Source organism: Cherax quadricarinatus, chromosome 53 (assembly GCF_038502225.1).
Source record: "Cherax quadricarinatus isolate ZL_2023a chromosome 53, ASM3850222v1, whole genome shotgun sequence".
In the NCBI taxonomy this organism is placed as follows: Eukaryota; Metazoa; Arthropoda; class Malacostraca; order Decapoda; family Parastacidae; genus Cherax; species Cherax quadricarinatus.
The window spans coordinates 24,946,843-24,964,257 of record NC_091344.1 but is presented as its reverse complement, the minus strand read 5'-3'; the positions used below and the strand labels follow the sequence as shown (position 1 = coordinate 24,964,257).

Genomic DNA, 17,415 nt, shown 5'->3' with positions numbered 1-17,415 from the left:
CTGTTCTAAGACTGGCAGCAACAATATTATCTGTAAAAAGATGTGGCTTGTGAAAATAATGGGTTATGTATAAAGATACTGATTGTGAAAATATTGGGTGCAGCATAGCTATATATAGTATCATTTCTTTGTCTATAAATGCAGTTGAATAGAGTAATTTGGTCAATTTTTATGTAACTTGTTTAAATCTCAAACTTTCAGGGAAAGTACAATGATAAGATTGTGGCAGTAAAAAGATACCGGGGCAACATGTCTTATGGGAAGAGTGACGTTGAGATGTTTTGCCGCGAAGTATCTGTTCTGGGCTCTTTGGATTCACCATACATTGTCAGATTTGTGGGAGCATGTCTACATGATCCAAGTGTAAGTTACTTTTTTTGTGCATACACTACAACCACATAAACTCATGTATGCACTTTAAAAATGCACTCCATGTTTTACTCAAAAATAAAACCCTTCCCCACCCTCACACACTAATGCATGCATGTATGTATGGACATGTATGAACACATGACCATAACACAAGGCACAGATCACTCTTTGATGTTCCTCGTGTCCATCTCACACTATGTAAAAACTGAATGCACATAAAAGGCCCTAAAATCTGGAATTCATTACCTGTAAATATAAAAGAAACACTACCTGTTTATAAATTCAAGTCTCTTCTCAAAGATCACTTACTCACCCAAAACCAAATAAATACTGAATAACTGAACCTTATAAATTGTATATCTTAAATGTTTCTCACAATTATATCACATAAATGTTAAACCTAAAACCCAATCTAACTTTATTATTTTTTAAATACACTACCTAACAGAATACTCCATTCTATTGAATGTACAACAATGCATACAACCATATGACCTGTCTTTGTAATACTCACTTGTGCTTTATAGTAACCTGTTTACATTAATGTTTTATCACTGATTTCATCATTGCTTAGTTAATCTTAAGTTAATTTTAAGCCAGCCCGTAATGCTATGCATAGTATAAGTGGCTTTGGCATACTGCTCTTACCTGTATTTGTTGTACCTCTGTATGTGTGCTCAAATTTTTAAATAAATAAATAAATAAATAAATAAATGTATGTGTGTGTTAAGAGGTGGGGCCAGGATCTAAGAATTAACCCCTGCAACCACAAATAGGTGAGTACAGGGATATTAGGAAGTATATCTCCAGTCTCAAAGTGGTCAGGAAGTGAAATGATCTTGGTGAGAAAGTGGGGGAGGCAGGCTCCATACATAGTTTTAAGAGCAGGCATGATAGGGTCCAAGAGGCTATGTGGGAGTGATTCTGGAGAGAAGCAAGTTAAGAGTCAGTTTCAGGATCTGAGAATCAACCCCTGCAACCATTTTAGGTGAGTACACCTACCATCCGACTTACGACCTGCTCGACTTATGACCACTCGACTTACGACCGTGTTTTTTATGCCAAATTTCTGGGAAATAAACAACTATTTGTGTTGTACACAGTGTTTATCCTAAACCTTACAGTATAAAATACACTACTAACAGCATATAAAGTAAAGTAAAACATGAAATACCAATATAAAACAATAAAATAAAGTCATTACAAAAATGTTTTGTTGATATTCAGTAGTAAAGTTCGACTTACGACCATTTCGACTTACAACCGGTTTCTCGGAACCGAACTCGGTTGTAAGTCGGATGGTAGGTGTACATTAGTTCCTAAGATCAGGTACTGTAGTATCTCATGGCCTGGTAGGCAAAACACTTGCCTCACACACACTGTCTGTGGTTCAGTGCTTGCCGGGTGTGTTTCCTTACAACTGCTGTCCCTGTTCATCTAGCAAGCATGTACCTGGGTGTTAGTTGACTGGTATGGGTTGCATCCTGGGGGACAAGATTGAAGGACCCCAATGAAAATAAGACATGGTCCTCGATGATGCACTGGCTTTCTTGGGTTATCCTGGGTGGCTAACCCTCTGGGGTTAAAAATCAAACAAAATCTGTATTATCTTACTTGTTATAAAGACAAACACTAAAGTAAACTTTAAGGATTAAATCGTTCAACCATTAAAGGGAACATAATCATAGTACAGACTGTTTAAAAGTATGAACATGTAGTTATACTATTATTAGGAGATAAAAATGTAATCTAAACCAAATTGAGGTAAATATTTATAGCAGATATAGGCAAGCCATGGCTTGTGAACCACAGGTGGCTCTTTTGCTCAGTCACTGTGGCTCGAGAGACATTATCCAGGTTTACTTCTTGTTTTGGATAGTGTCTCATTGAACTGCATTGAATGAGTGAATGAACTGAAAGGAGCATACTAGCAATGGCTTGTCCACACCTGATCCATAAGAGGAAATTCTTTCCTTCTGTACATTACGTTCAAATACAGGTAGGACAAAATTTATAGGGTTGAGATGTCTCATATTAGTCATAAATGATTAACAGATGTCTAGGAGCAGAACTCAGTCCCTTTAAACACAGGCAAATGAACACTGTTTCATTTATTTATTTTTTCTCCTTCCCTTTTCAGCAAAATTTTGAAATATTAATCTCTCCAAAATTCTCAAACTTGTAGTTGGCACTAATTCATCATTGGATATTTAAAAAAAAAATGCCATGCAATAAATGTTAGGTCTGTAAAACTGTAGGAATAACATTTTTCTTTTTTCCAGCAATTTGCAATTGTAACTGAATTTGTTCCTGGGGGATCCTTGTTCAGCACATTACATGAGCAGAAGAGATCTATTGATACCATAACAAGATTTAATATAGCTATAGATGTGGCAAAAGGCATGCATTATCTTCATACTCTCCCTCAACCAATCATACATCGAGATTTAAATTCGCATAATATTCTTCTCAACAATGAGGTTGGTTGTACAGTACTTTATATTTTATATTGCTCTTACTCTTTGTGTGTTTGAAGTCATCATTGTAAGACTTGTTAAACTGATACATGAGTGGGTATTAGTTTTAGCCAGAACTAAATGCATTGAAACATTAATGAAAGTGTCATTTCTATATATGAATCTTCAACATAAATTTGTTGTAAAAGTAGACTGTTGCAAGTATGAAGGAAGTATGAGGTGTGCATGATGAGGAAAGGGAGTGCCCAAGGTGTTGAATTTAATTAAGGAACTGAGAGAAGGAAGGGGGCAAAACTTGTCCAGCAAGACTCTCATATACAGTGAAGCTGATTCTTAAGATGCCTGGAAGCAATGACAGCATTCTTTCTTGATCATGCCTGCCTCTTACTTCAACAGCTCTTACTTTATATTAACCCTTTCAAGGTTTCGGATGTACTAGTACGGCTTGTGCACCAGGGTTTTTGACGTACTAGTATGCCTAAATTCTAGCGCCCTCAAATCTAGTGAGAGAAAGCTGGTAGGCCTACATATGAAATAATGGGTCTATGTGGTCAGTGTATGTAGTATAAAAAAAATCCTGCAGCACACACTGCGTAATGAGAAAAAAAAAACTTCGACCGTGTTTTTGGATTAAAACCGACTTTGCACTGTATTTTTGTATGGTATTTATTGTTGTATTCTAGTTTTCCTGGTCTCCTTTTATAGAATGGAAGACATATTACAGAAATTGAGATGATTTTGACTGGTTTTACAATGAAAAGTACCTTGAAATTGAGCTCAAAGTAGCAGAAATGTTCGATTTTTACCAAAGTTCAAAAGTAAACAAATCATGCTAAGCGTCCAATACACGTCAACTGGTGAGTCTAATATTCTTTCACAAGTGCGCCGATATTATTTATACCATTTCTACACTAATGCAGTAGTCTGCATAACAGTACATCTTCTATTTTTTGTGAGAATAAAAATTCAAAGTGGAAAGCAAAAGAATGTAAGAGGGGCGTTGGGACGTGACTAATGAACAGAGGAAATGTTATTTTAGTGCCAGGAATGTCTTTCTTGTTTATTCTGGACCCTATTTGGAAATTGGCATCTTTTGAAATTTGTGTGAAATTGGCAAAATTGCTAAATTCTGATCACTGTATTGGATAGTTGAAATCGGTAAATGGGTGGTTTCTTGTACTCATTCGATAGAAAAAATGAAGTTCTAGTGAAATAGTTATGATTTTTGCCGACTAGTACACTGGAATTGGCTGAAAATAGGGCTCAAAGTGGGCAAAATCGCCGATGTGTAAACATCGTCGAGACCGCTAACTTCACGAGAGCATAATTCCATAAGTTTTCCATCAGATTTCATACTTTTGGTGTCATTATGATTGGGAAAAGATTCTCTATCTTTTCATAAGATTTTTTTTTTTTTTTTTTTTTTTTGAAATTTGGCCAACCCTGAGAACAAGTCTGGGAGAGGGCCTGGGGACCCTGAAAGGGTTAAGCATGAAGGAAGTATTTTAAAGTGAATTTTAAAGTTGAAGGCGAGGGGGAGGTAAGAGTGAGTTTGTAAAGTGGTGGTTTTCTCCTATTTCTGTTGCTTGGCAGCATCATTGTCATCCCACTTGCTCAGTTTGTCCAGGTCTTCTTGGGGGTATACTCATTCACTTTCATTTCTTAATTTGCATAGAGTCTTTGCATCATCAGTGAACATGTTGATGAATAAGACTTGTGTAACACTTGGGTATTTTTATTGCTGAAACATGGTGCCTATATAACAAGCTTCTTTGGTTGAATGCAGGAGAATATAGCACTGGAGTCAATAGAAGTGGAGAGGTAATATTAAGGTGATCAGTCCCTCAGCCTTGATTGAAGGCAGATAGTTCCTTAGGGAGGGAGGGAGAGGGAGAGGAATAGGGAAAGGAAGGAGGGAGAAGACAGAAACATTTCCTTGCTTTTGATGATGATAATTGTAATAGTACGTAAAATCTGTTAGTATTCGTTTTTTAATAAATTATGCTTCAATTCTCGGCAGTGCCGTGCTAGAGTTGCTGACTTTGGAGAGTCACGATTTGTGCGTAACATCTTTGAGGAAAATATGACAAAACAGCCTGGTAATCTTCGCTGGATGGCTCCTGAAGTGTTTACACAGGTAACTTAATTACTCTATAAATAATAATAATAATAGTAGATTATCGACTGTATGAAAATTTCTTATTTGGTGTTTACCATTATTCAGTAGTCATTTGTACAGAAGACCTGAATGGAGCAAATAATGTGGAAAAGAAATGTGGTAACAATAGGGACCTTAAGGGGCATGTAAGCTCCCCTGTCTTCTAATAACATGTTCATTTTTCCACTATAATCTACCTTGTCCATAATTACTATCGTATGTGCTTTGTCTGTTTTGTAAGGTGAAGTCTAGGCTCTTTCTTTAATTCATGGTATAACTTGACAAATCTTCGAGGACAAATGTATGTATTATTGTTTTATTTTACTTTATTTTATTTTATTTATTTTTTAAATTTTACTGTATCACAGTGCCCACAAAATAAATCGTCTCATTGAAAAGGCAAAAAATAAATCAACAAATTTCAATGTTTTGTTCTTTCCTCTTGCATTAGACAGCCTGTTGGCAATGTCACTGAGGGTGATCCATTTACTAGCAGCAACTTCAATCTATCTCTCACCCTCAGTTACTGCAGAGTTGCTGTGGGAGGCTGCATTTTCCTGTGCTCTTGCTTGACTACTGGATTGTTTGGCAGCCTATATTTTGCTTACCAGTGATCTTAATGGGGCCCTGTAAGCTTAGTATAGAAGAGAAGGATTATATTTAGGACCTGGTAAGGACACAGTAATGGTGAAATAGCCAGATGAGTGGGACAGTAATTAAACAAGTGATTTAAACTAAAGGTGGAATGAGCCAACATTAGATTGGAAGAATAAAGTAAGCTTTTTAGCTCTTTGTTTAATTTCTCCTTTTATTAATATTTTTTTATGTAAGATAGTGTAAAATGATAACGTGTCAATGATGTCTTTTGTGGGAACTGTGCTACTTTTGATGGTGGAGAATAAATTAGTAAATGCATGTATGCACAGTACTTTTGTTCCACTGTTTTATTCAATTAGTATTGTGCTAATGCATAGATTTCTCTACAGTGTACAAGATACTCCATCAAAGCTGATGTATTCTCCTTTGGGCTGTGTTTGTGGGAACTATTGGCCTCTGAGTTACCTTTTGCTCACTTGAAACCTGCTGCTGCTGCTGCTGACATGGCTTACAAGTGAGTTATAGAAATCTTATTTTGTGAGTGCAGTGCAGCAAGGCCCCACCATTCATTTTGTGTATATTCATAAAATTAAAGTTTTTCTAGAGGGAAAAATCTGTGATATCTCGTATTCTCAGGGGTCTGTCAGTTATCACTGGTCAGAGGCAATGGCATCACACACTGCACTACCCATGAGAAAGGATTAAGATGAGCATCCTAGTACTTTAGAATTATTCTATTAGCATTATAAACAAAACATTACTGATGTATAATTTACTCATTGTTTTTGTATGATACCTTATGAAAAACACTATTATACCAGTTTTCTCAGACATTAAATATTCACTGTTTTTCTCTACCTTCATTAATTAAAACATTACATGATTTTGTTTAAACATTAGTCACTATATTTGCACTTACCTTTAGTTATGATACATGGTAAACTTTCTCCTTAACATTTTATTTTGCATAGTGGATTTCCTATCTTACAACAGACTTTTGGCATTCAAATTATCTTTCACATTCTCTGGTTTATTAGGTTTGAAGCCTGTGAACTACACAAGGGTCATTATGCCTGGATGTTACCTGCACACCACCAATATGGATACTTGTGTCACTAAGTAGGGATTAAAATAAAACCCTCACTGTATATACCCTTCAGATTATATTTCAAGTTAACTTTTCTGAAATTGTGCCAGTGCCACAATCCTTTCCTGTATTTCCATATAGGTCATCTAAATAGGAATCTGTAGGTTATCACTGACTTATCTTTTGCTCACAGGCACAGTCGACCTCCTCTTGAATTAGCCTTCCCAGTGGAAGTGTCAGTACTTCTTGAAAAAGCTTGGCACAAGGTTCCAGAGGAACGGCCAGATTTTTCTCAGGTATGTATGACAAGCCATGTAGGTGACCACTCTCTCTCTCTGCAATATTAGTTAAATCAGAAAGTGCTGCCCACAGTGACTATTGTGGAATTGCCACTGAAACTATTTTGCCATAAAATATTCCCTAATCTGTGCATCACACTGATTATGTAACTGAAGGTCTTGTTCAAGCACTGAAGGCTCTTGGTGAAGGACTCTTGATCCAAGAAATTGGAAGTACCTTCCTTTGGCCCAATCCTTATTATCTTGCATTATCTTATTATCTTACATTTCTTAACCATTTCCTTGCACCATGTGTCTCCAAGCTGGTTCCCAACAAGTATCATTTTTGTAAGTTTTGGCACCCCCCCACACAACTGCCTCTCAGCATGTATAAGGGGGATTACTGGTAGACCCCTGACTGTCTTCAAGAGGAAGCTGGAATGGCACCTCAAGTCAGTACCTGACCAGCTAGGCTGTGGTTCATATGTCGGTTTGCGTGTAGTCAACAGTAACAGCCTGGTTGATTAGACGCTGATCCACTGCAAGGCCTGGTCACAGACCAGGCTACGGGGGCATTGATTCCCGGTACACCCTCCAGATATACTCCCCTCTCAAGGGCAGTACCTTGATTCTAGTGAGGGGCTCATCACCTGAGGAAGTGGACTTATCCTCCTCTCTCTTTGATGTGACAAAGATATAAAGAACACCTTCAGATACTGAGTTCAAGTAAATTTGGTAAGAACAAAGAACTTGTGACAACTAAATCAAGTGACCTCGCCATCCAGTAAATAAACTAAACTTCTCATCTATAGAATCAGTTCTAGCCCACAAGAGCCCAAACTCTCATGCCCAAGTTAGGGCGTCTTGTATAGTAAAACTGTTCATGTGCTACCACCTATTATTGCAGCATTATTTAATAAATCTATATCAACCAAAACTTTCCCAAGCATACCTTAATGGCAGATACCAACATGTGACTGCAAATGACTTGAAATCATGGCAGATGAGTCCTAAAACTCACCTGCCATGAATATATTTTCCCTTTTTTGGGTTACCCAACGTGGGTGGGAGATGGCCAGTTTGTAAAAAAAAAAATTCTTTCACTGTAATTACTCTCAGGCAGTGCTTTTGGCTTTGCCGGCACACTAAGTCATTTAATATTGGGGGAGTGCTTTTTAGAGATCTCATGTCTGTTGTGATAAATTAACCTCGTCTTGAATTTAGCCTCATCCTGCATATGCTCATCCTTGGTTTTCATACAATGATTACTTTTTGCTTCCATGTAGAGAGTTCTTGAGTACTTCCATACAGGAATTGCTTGAGTGTTTCTATGCAAGAGGTGCTTAAGTGCTTCAATAGTGTCAACTGTGTACATTTACCTGATTCACCATTTATCCTTACACCCTCTGCTAGTGAGTACTTCTGTTATACATCTGCTTTATCTTTACCCTCTTGCCTCTCTTTGTGCAGATTATAGAAGAACTGGAAACTTTGTGCAAGTCTCAGAAGTTGGCTTTACAGGATGGCCGGGAGCATGTTCACCCACACCACCACCATCACCACCACCAACACCCTCACCACCACAACCTTCATGCCTGCTGTGCTGCATGCTCTCTTGGTTCACCCACAGGCAGCACCACTCCCCCTGATGCTTCTCAACACTCCAATTCAGAGCTTTCTGGTAGGACCCCAGCTTCTTCCTCCCTACTGCACTCATTGTATTGGAATGGTATGTAGTCAGTTGCACTCATCCTAGATCCTAACGCTGCTTACATTTAATCTGCTGTTTCCACTAGATATGTGGCTAGTTGATTTTCCCTATTGTTTTCAGTTGGACTTTGATACTGTACATGTTTAATGTAATGATGCTAAAACCCTATAGCATGTATTTTTGCAGGACCCAGGGAGCCTGTTTAGAATTATATCATGCCTGCATCTATCTTAGTCCTGGTAAAGTCTTGTTTGTTGTAATGCACAGGAAGCAGGCAGAGCATGTTAATCTGACCAAGTCCAGGTACTATCACCCAAATTTTGTCATGTCAGCACGTACCCTCTCCACTTATGCTGGTTTATAATGTGGCTGGCTCCATATTTGCTCATAAGTGGGCAGCTTTGGAAATATTGTCTTTGTCTGCATCCATCCTTAGTGTTCTGTGTATGTCTCAGTAATGATAATGCCCTACCTACCCATAGGACTTGTGGCATCGATGAGCCTTGTGTTGATTACTTACTGCCTGACTTTGATTCTCTCATAGTAGATAAACCCTGTATTCACCCCATGGGGTGGCACTTTCACTGTGCCTCCAGTGTCATCTAGGAATGCCATCTCTGGTATTATTTTCACTATTATTCTTATAATCAGTTTAAGTACTAAATTCTAAGGGTCATACAGTGCTAATCACCTTGGGTGGAGAAGACCCATTTTGCCTTCTCTATTTATAGGCATCATCAAGGCCTTTCAACAGGTCTCTTCTTTTTAAAATCATTCTGCAGCTATTCCTATGGGTCATTGCTTCCTCCTGGACCCTCTGTAAGGCATATCTTCTCTGGGCCCCTCTGCATGAGTTTTGGACCACATCCCTCTACTTAGCATCAGAATCTAGCCTGGTGATCATCCCATTCTCCTCTTTCTCTCTCTCACATCCAGGCATTGATGTCTGAGGGTCTCCATCTTATGTAGGAGCTGCTCGCTTGAGGGTTTTTCTCATCCCTACATATGTGCCCATGATACCAGGGGCATGGTGGGTTTTCAGGTTTTGGTGGCCCATGTTTTCCATGTCTCTCATCCTTAAGAGCATGCAGTTCACCATCCGAGGTTCATTTGTTATCACTTGTGTTCTTGATGGAATCACCTTTTGCCTCCTTACCTCATCTGAGGTACAGTATCTGTCCACATGTCTGCAGGCCTTTCTTGGGTATTCTTTTCTTCAGTACTCTCCTATTGTTCCTGCAGACCCCACTGTCATCTTGCCCCTGGATTCCTTCAGATCGTTGTCAGAGTCTGGCCAGGGGCCTGGTGGCTGAGCGTTTTTCTCCTGGCATCCCTGCGACTGTTGACCAACAATGGGAAGTTCCTTGGAGCACCTTTTTCTCCACAGCACTAGTAAGTCTATGAACATAAATTTTGTGCCACTTGTTCCATTTTTTGGGACATGCTCACCGAGGTACTCAGCCAGGGTCTTCACCTTCCTAAGGGTGTTCTAGCTGGATGTGGCTGTGTCTTTAAACACTGATAGCTGTACTCCCTTCCCTATCTGTGACTCATCAGTCTTAGTGCTGCAGCAAGGTGCATCTTCCTGTATAACTATTAAGAGCACATTTCTGTGTGAAAAGACAGACTCTGTCTTTGGTGGATTATTTATATGTATATCTGGCTTGGTTTTTTCTTTTTCTTTTTTAGTATGCTATACGGGAAAAGGGGTTACTAGCCCATTGTTCTCAGCATTTTAGTTACTTTTACAATATGTGTGGCTTACAGAGGAAAGATTCTTATTCCACTTCCCCATGGATATAAAAGGAAGAGCAATAGGAACAATAACTTTTTTTTTTTCAACAAATCGGCCGTTTCCCACCGAGGCAGGGTGGCCCAAAAAGAAAAACAAAAGCTTCTCTCTTTAAATTTAGTAAACTGTGCAGGAGAAGGGATTACTAGCCCCTTGCCCCTGGCATTTTAGTTGCCTCTTACAACATGCATGGCTTACGGAGGAAGAATTCTGTACCACTTCCCCATGGAGATAAGAGGAAATAAACAAGAAGAAGAACTAGAAAGAAAATAGAAGAAAACCCAGAGGGGTGTGTATATGTATGCTTGTACATGTATGTGTAGTGTGACCTAAGTGTAAGTAGAAGTAGCAAGATGTACCTGAAATCTTGCATGTTTATGAGACAGAAAACAGACACCAGCAATCGTACTATCTTGTAAAACAGTTACAGGCAGGATGGTAGTACCTCCCTGGGTGGTTGCTGTCTACCAACCTACTATCTGGGCTCCTCTGCAAAGACAGACAGTGATTGTGTGAGTGAGGTGAAAGTGTTGAATGATAATGAAAATATTTTCTTTTTGGTGATTTTCTTTCTTTTTGAGTCACTTTGCCTTGGTGGGAGATGGCCGACTTGTTGAAAAAAATAAAAAATCTGGCTTGGTCCTTTGTGATTATTCTAGTATGCTTGCCTGGCATGATTTGTTTTAGTACCAGTGTGTGTATGCAGTGGCAGGGGTCTGGTCCTGCAGGATGTTATTTCTTTGGCTTCCTGCATTTTGATGGCAATTCTGTCCATAGGGCAAGCATAGAGATTATCTTTTGTATCATTTCTGGCATGTTCTTTTGGTGTCTAAAGAAACTGTTCCTCCTTCACACTTCTCAGGTTCCTGTATCAGTCATTTTTGCAAGGGCTCTTGCCTTGCTTAACAGCTTCATTGTAGGTGTGGGATACTGCAGTTCCAAGTGTGCTCCCCAGGGTTCCACATTAGGAAACTGCATTATGAATGCTGGAAATATACATTTGTGTTAAGGACCATGGAAGATCCTAGGTTACCATTTCCTTTCCCAGCTGTGATATTCTAATTGATGACCGGAACAGGTTAGACATTCACACTTCACATGGCATCTGTACACCACAGCAGAAGAGAAATGACTTTTGAATGGCATCAGGTGATCAGTTGGCTCATACTGTTTCTAAGAGAGGTAGGCTTTAAGTAGAAATAAATCCAAATGGGACCCTTATGGTCATTAACACAGACATGATCTTTGAATATTCACTATATACTAAGTAGTTTTGGTGATGAAATGTGTTTTCATTAAACTTTAGTGCAATTTTTTAATCTGTTAGTCTTGGTAGTTGTTTCATCTGTTAATTTGTGCTTTTTTGCTTTTCTTGATTTCTTGGTGGGAGATGGCCATTGAGGTAAAAATATTATTAGTAGAATGTAATTGCTTATTTACCATAAGTGTATGTTTTTTATTTTTCAAAATTTACTCGTAGAATGAAATATTTTTAGTTATTTTATTTTACTGAAGGCAAAGTTCACCTGTAGATGTCATTAGCAATCATGTCTAGAATTGTTAATAAAATTGTAGTTAAGGGTTATTCTAGTGAACACTTTATTGTGTGGAATTATATAAGCAGTCTATTCCCAGTTTGATATTAAAAGATAAGTTAGGCAGACCTAAAGAGAGAAACTTTCACAATCACTCATACTCTAGTAATTTTTCCAGAAGTGCATGGCCATCACACTTCAGATAACTCTCTGAATAACATCCATACCCTTCCTCCTAAGTATGGTCATCACCTGGCTAATTGGTTCCATGACTTATTTAAAAAATGCTATCTTGCTCACACTCCAGTGGCACATCATATCCTCAAAATCATTCTCTACTAACTCTGTCTAAGACAGTCATACATGCCTGTTGGATGCTCAAGCCCCTATCACTTAAAACCTTTAACCCTTCCTGGGACATTCCCTACACCGCCTTGCATACATACTAGATTTATGTGCCTTGACTTTTTTTCCTGCTTTCATCATCTTAATCCTTAATATGTTTACTTTCAACTTCCTTCTTTTACACACCCTCCTAAACTGGTTGCAAATGTTAATGTATTTTTTTTTCCCTCAGGCCATGTCACAGCACTGCGAACCCGATGGGAACAGGAAGCCAGTCGAGGCCAGACTGCATTCAAATCCTCACATCCAACAATTGAAGAGCTGAGAAGTCGTATGAATAATAATGGTTATGTAGAAGGAAATACATATCAGTATCGTATTGCCCCCATTTTCAGTAAACATCGAAAGTCCATGTTACAGAATTACTGACATTGATCATGAATGAGTATGGGTGATGGATAGTAACATCGTAGAGGGTTGTTTTTATTGGAAAGGACAGAGTTCAAGCATGCAGCATGGTAGTTTAAAAAATTACCGAGGATCAGTAAACTTAGTATAATATTTGTGTGCTGCTGGCACTATGAGTGTGCATTAATTTTTGATTTAGGAGTGAAACTGATTGTATATTATTATTATTACAATCAAAACTAAGTGCTAAACCCATAAGGGTCATACAGAACTGCAGCTGTTTGTATAGAAGCCTCATAGGTCTTCACTTGTTGTCAGTTTTATTAAACTCGGTTTAAATATTTCTAAATTTCATAGCCTTATACACTAACCCATCTTGTATTACTGGAAGGAATACAAAGGCACATAATGAGCCCAGGAAGTAGGTCCCACTGTTCTCTTGGTTGAGAAAGGCACAGTGATGATCTATTTACAGCAAACACTGTTGGGATACTTGGCAAGGACTAATGGTAAACTTATGGCATTATAAATTATTTGAATACTTATTTAATGTTTGTGAAAGATTTGCCTAAGAATTTTTGCAATTTTTACACTCGAGTCTGCAGGAGTTAAGCACTTATTATTATATTTCAGAACAACAACAATAATAAATTCACATTCTAGTATATATCAAGGCTATATCTTCTAATAGAAGTTGACGTCTAGGTAGATATACATCATCAGTTGGTGCAGATTCCTAGAGATGTTATAGTCTTTCCAAAACTGAGAGGTTATGACATCTGAACATGTGGCTATTCTTTCATGATAGTTCACTCTTCACTTATTTATCCCATTTAAAATGGTCAGGTGGAGGGAGAGGGGTGACAAAGCTCCAATTGGAGATTTGATTTTTTTTTTTTTTTTTTTTGTTTTTAGAAATGTAATTATGTATGTAATTATGGTTTTTTTTGTACATCAATCATTTCCCAACATTGTTACTATTCATAACACTAGTCTTAGCAGCTGGCAAGTTAAGGTAGCAGCCTTTGTGGCTTGTTAAACCATATAAAGAAAGGCATTTTAAATTCTAAAAATATGTATATTAGTTCTGATGAACCACTCAGGAATCCCACCACCAGTACCTTCGATTCAGCAACTCTCTCTATGGTAGTGGCCAATTTATGCATAAATTTAACCCTTAAATGGTCCAAACGTATATATACGTTTTTTCAACATCTGAAAGTATGTAAAAAAATGTAGATCTTTTTTTTTTATTTTACATGTGAAAATGTGTAAAAAAAACTTTTATCTACATTTTTTTTTGTTATATTTGAAAATATGTAAAAAAAAGTAGATCTACTTTTGTAGCACTACGAATTTGAACGTTTAAGGGTTAAGGGGGTGTTTTGGGGGGCAAAGAATCTAAGGGTTGATATATATTCTAGTACATATATACAAAAAACTTGTCTGTCCATTCCAGTTTTGCCCTTGAACACTGTTTATCTGTGGCTTCACCATAATCCTCTCTTTTTTTTTTATATAATGAGTGCTAAACCTATAAGGGTCATAAAGCACCCCAAAATCCTCTACTGTACAAATTAAGATAAAAAATTAAAATTTTTATATGAAATTGAAGAGATATAATCTTTTTCTTTTTGCCTTGTTTCACAGTTTCTTGGAAGTCATATTTTTTTTTTTTTTTTTTTTTGGGGGGGGGGGGAGATATAAATAAAACATAGGTGAATCTGCTATCTTTTATTTTGTAATCCATTGTAAATAATGAGAAAATTGCAAAAATAGTTATTTTACAAAGTATTTAATACATACTGGATGTATAAAATGATAAAGCACGCACGTCACCTGAAAGATTTGGATCACATTGCCTCAAGTACATAATAGGTTTTATTGTCTCGACACATTATTATCTCAACACTTGTAATTAAAAAAAATCAATATTCATAAGTTTTGGTTTTCCCACAGAAGCACTACCTTGTAAGACAAGGCAGTTCTTTTCCTAAGAGTATCTGTTCTTTCCTTGGAATGATCAGTCAGCATCTCCATGCACTCATCTGCCACATTATCAAGCTTCATCTTATCTATTTTAAAAAAATATTTACCTATTTCTTTCTTAATAAATTTTAAATTCAACTTTATATTCTCTCTTAATTACTCCCTTGAGTAAAAACAACCTTTAACTAGATCATTTACATAAAACTGAGTGACAACTATTCCCTCTGTTGGTTAAAAAAATTATTCGGCAAACCATTTGAGTATCTGCTAATATAGTTCACAATGTAAACTCATTCACAGCTATATGATTAAGGAAGATTTTAAAAGTGCCACATCCTTCTGAATAATGTACAAAGAATGTGATCAATTTTTTGAAAAATGAATAAAAAGTTAGAATTCTAAGTATTAGTGTGGATATCAAGTTAAGAAATTACAAGCTGCTTGAGCTAAGAAGAAAAATTTAACTCTGCTCAAGTGAGCAACACAAGATACAGGTAATGCAGAAAGGCACATTTAGGGGTAATATAATAAGAAAGAATAAGAAATAGGAAATTCTAAGTGTATTAAAGTCATGAGTAAACACTTAATAAAATGTCTTATGAATACATTCACATCCTGGGTTCCAAGACTGACACACATACATAACGTCTTAAGTGTTCACTTATGTGTTTATAGCCATAGCTTGTTGGTATCATATACAGTGGACCCCCGCATAACGATTACCTCCGAATGCGACCAATTATGTAAGTGTATTTATGTAAGTGCGTTTGTACGTGTATGTTTGGGGGTCTGAAATGGACTAATCTACTTCACGATATTTCTTATGGGAACAAATTCGGTCAGTACTGGCACCTGAACATACTTCTGGAGTGAAAAAATATCGTTAACCGGGGGTCCACTGTACCAGGTTTACATCAACTTTATATATTTTTCAAAATTCAATTTAAAGTTTAGTGTATGACAAAGAATTTTGTTTACAGAAAAGGCACACACTCGGGAACCAGCAGGTCTTTTAATTTTTTCAAAGAAATATTTCTCTGTAGGAAACATGCTAATATTCTTTTTTTTTTTTTTTTCAACAAGTCGGCCGTCTCCCACCGAGGCAGGGTGACCCAAAAAGAAAGAAAATCCCCAAAAAGAAAATACTTTCATCATCATACAACACTTTCACCTCACTCACACATAATCACTGTTTTTGCAGAGGTGCTCAGAACACAACAGTTTAGAAGCATATACGTATAAAGATACACAACATACCCCTCCAAACTGCTAATATCCTAAAACCCCTCCTTTAAAGTGCAGGCATTGTACTTCCCATTTCCAGGACTCAAGTCTGGCTATATAATAATAATAATAATAATAATAATATATAATAATAATATTCTTGTACTTCTTATCTAGTACTTCTTACCTAGGGACTGGCAGAGAGCATGTATAGTCCCTTTATATAAAGGGAAAGGGGACAAAAGAGACTGTAAAAATTATAGAGGAATAAGTTTATTGATTATACCAGGAAAAGCGTACGGTAGAGTTATAATTGAAAGAATTAGAGGTAAGACAGAATGTAGGATTGCGGATGAGCAAGGAGGTTTCAGAGTGGGTAGGGGATGTGTAGATCAAGTGTTTACATTGAAGCATATATGTGAACAGTATTTAGAAAAAGGTAGGGAAGTTTTTATTGCATTTATGGATTTAGAAAAGTTTGGAGGGATATGTTGTGTATCTTTATACGTTTTTTTTTTTTTCAACAAGTCGGCCGTCTCCCACCGAGGCAGGGTGACCCAAAAAAGAAAGAAAATCCCCAAAAAGAAAATACTTTCATCATCATTCAACACTTTCACCACACACACATTATCACTGCTTTTGCAGAGGTGCTCAGAATACAACAGTTTAGAAGCATATACGTATAAAGATACACAACATACCCCTCCAAACTGCCAATATCTTTATATCTTTATACGTATATGCTTCTAAACTGTTGTATTCTGAGCACCTCTGCAAAAAACAGTGATAATGTGTGAGTGTGGTGAAAGTGTTGAATGATGATGAAAGTATTTTCTTTTTGGGGATTTTCTTTCTCTTTTTTGGGTCACCCTGCCTCGGTGGGAGACGGCCGACTTGTTGAAAAAAAAAAAAAATATGCTAGAGTGGATAGGGAAGCAATGTGGCAGATGTTGCAAGTATATGGAATAGGTGGTAAGTTACTAAATGCTGTAAAGAGTTTTTATGAGGATAGTGAGGCTCAGGTTAGGGTGTGTAGAAGAGAGGGAGACTACTTCCCGGTAAAAGTAGGTCTTAGACAGGGATGTGTAATGTCACCATGGTTGTTTAATATATTTATAGATGGGGTTGTAAAAGAAGTAAATGCTAGGGTGTTCGGGAGAGGGGTGGGATTAAATTATGGGGAATCAAATACAAAATGGGAATTGACACAGTTACTTTTTGCTGATGATACTGTGCTTATGGGAGATTCTAAAGAAAAATTGCAAAGGTAAGTGGATGAGTTTGGGAGTGTGTGTAAAGGTTGAAAGTGAACATAGAAAAGAGTAAGGTGATGAGGGTATCAAATGATTTAGATAAAGAAAAACTGGATATCAAATTGGGAAGGAGGAGTATGGAAGAAGTGAATGTTTTCAGATACTTGGGAGTTGACGTGTCGGCGGATG

General features: G+C 37.3%; 1 protein-coding gene across 4 annotated transcripts in view; it reads left to right on the top strand.

Moving 5' to 3' along the window:
* LOC128692299 (serine/threonine-protein kinase TNNI3K-like) overlaps nucleotides 1-14,419 on the top strand; it is a 39,404-nt gene extending 24,985 nt beyond the window's left edge. For 3 of the 4 annotated variants that reach the window (XM_070096483.1, XM_070096486.1, XM_070096485.1), the window contains 7 exons: nucleotides 202-363; nucleotides 2,655-2,852; nucleotides 4,870-4,986; nucleotides 5,994-6,118; nucleotides 6,885-6,987; nucleotides 8,440-8,650; nucleotides 12,585-14,419. In XM_070096483.1, the coding sequence (XP_069952584.1) occupies nucleotides 202-363; nucleotides 2,655-2,852; nucleotides 4,870-4,986; nucleotides 5,994-6,118; nucleotides 6,885-6,987; nucleotides 8,440-8,650; nucleotides 12,585-12,781 (1,113 nt within the window). In that variant the 3' untranslated portion in view covers nucleotides 12,782-14,419. The remainder of the gene's footprint in view (nucleotides 1-201; nucleotides 364-2,654; nucleotides 2,853-4,869; nucleotides 4,987-5,993; nucleotides 6,119-6,884; nucleotides 6,988-8,439; nucleotides 8,651-12,584) is intronic. The other variant, XM_070096484.1, reaches the window with a different exon arrangement.
* The last annotated feature ends 2,996 nt before the right edge of the window (nucleotides 14,420-17,415 follow it).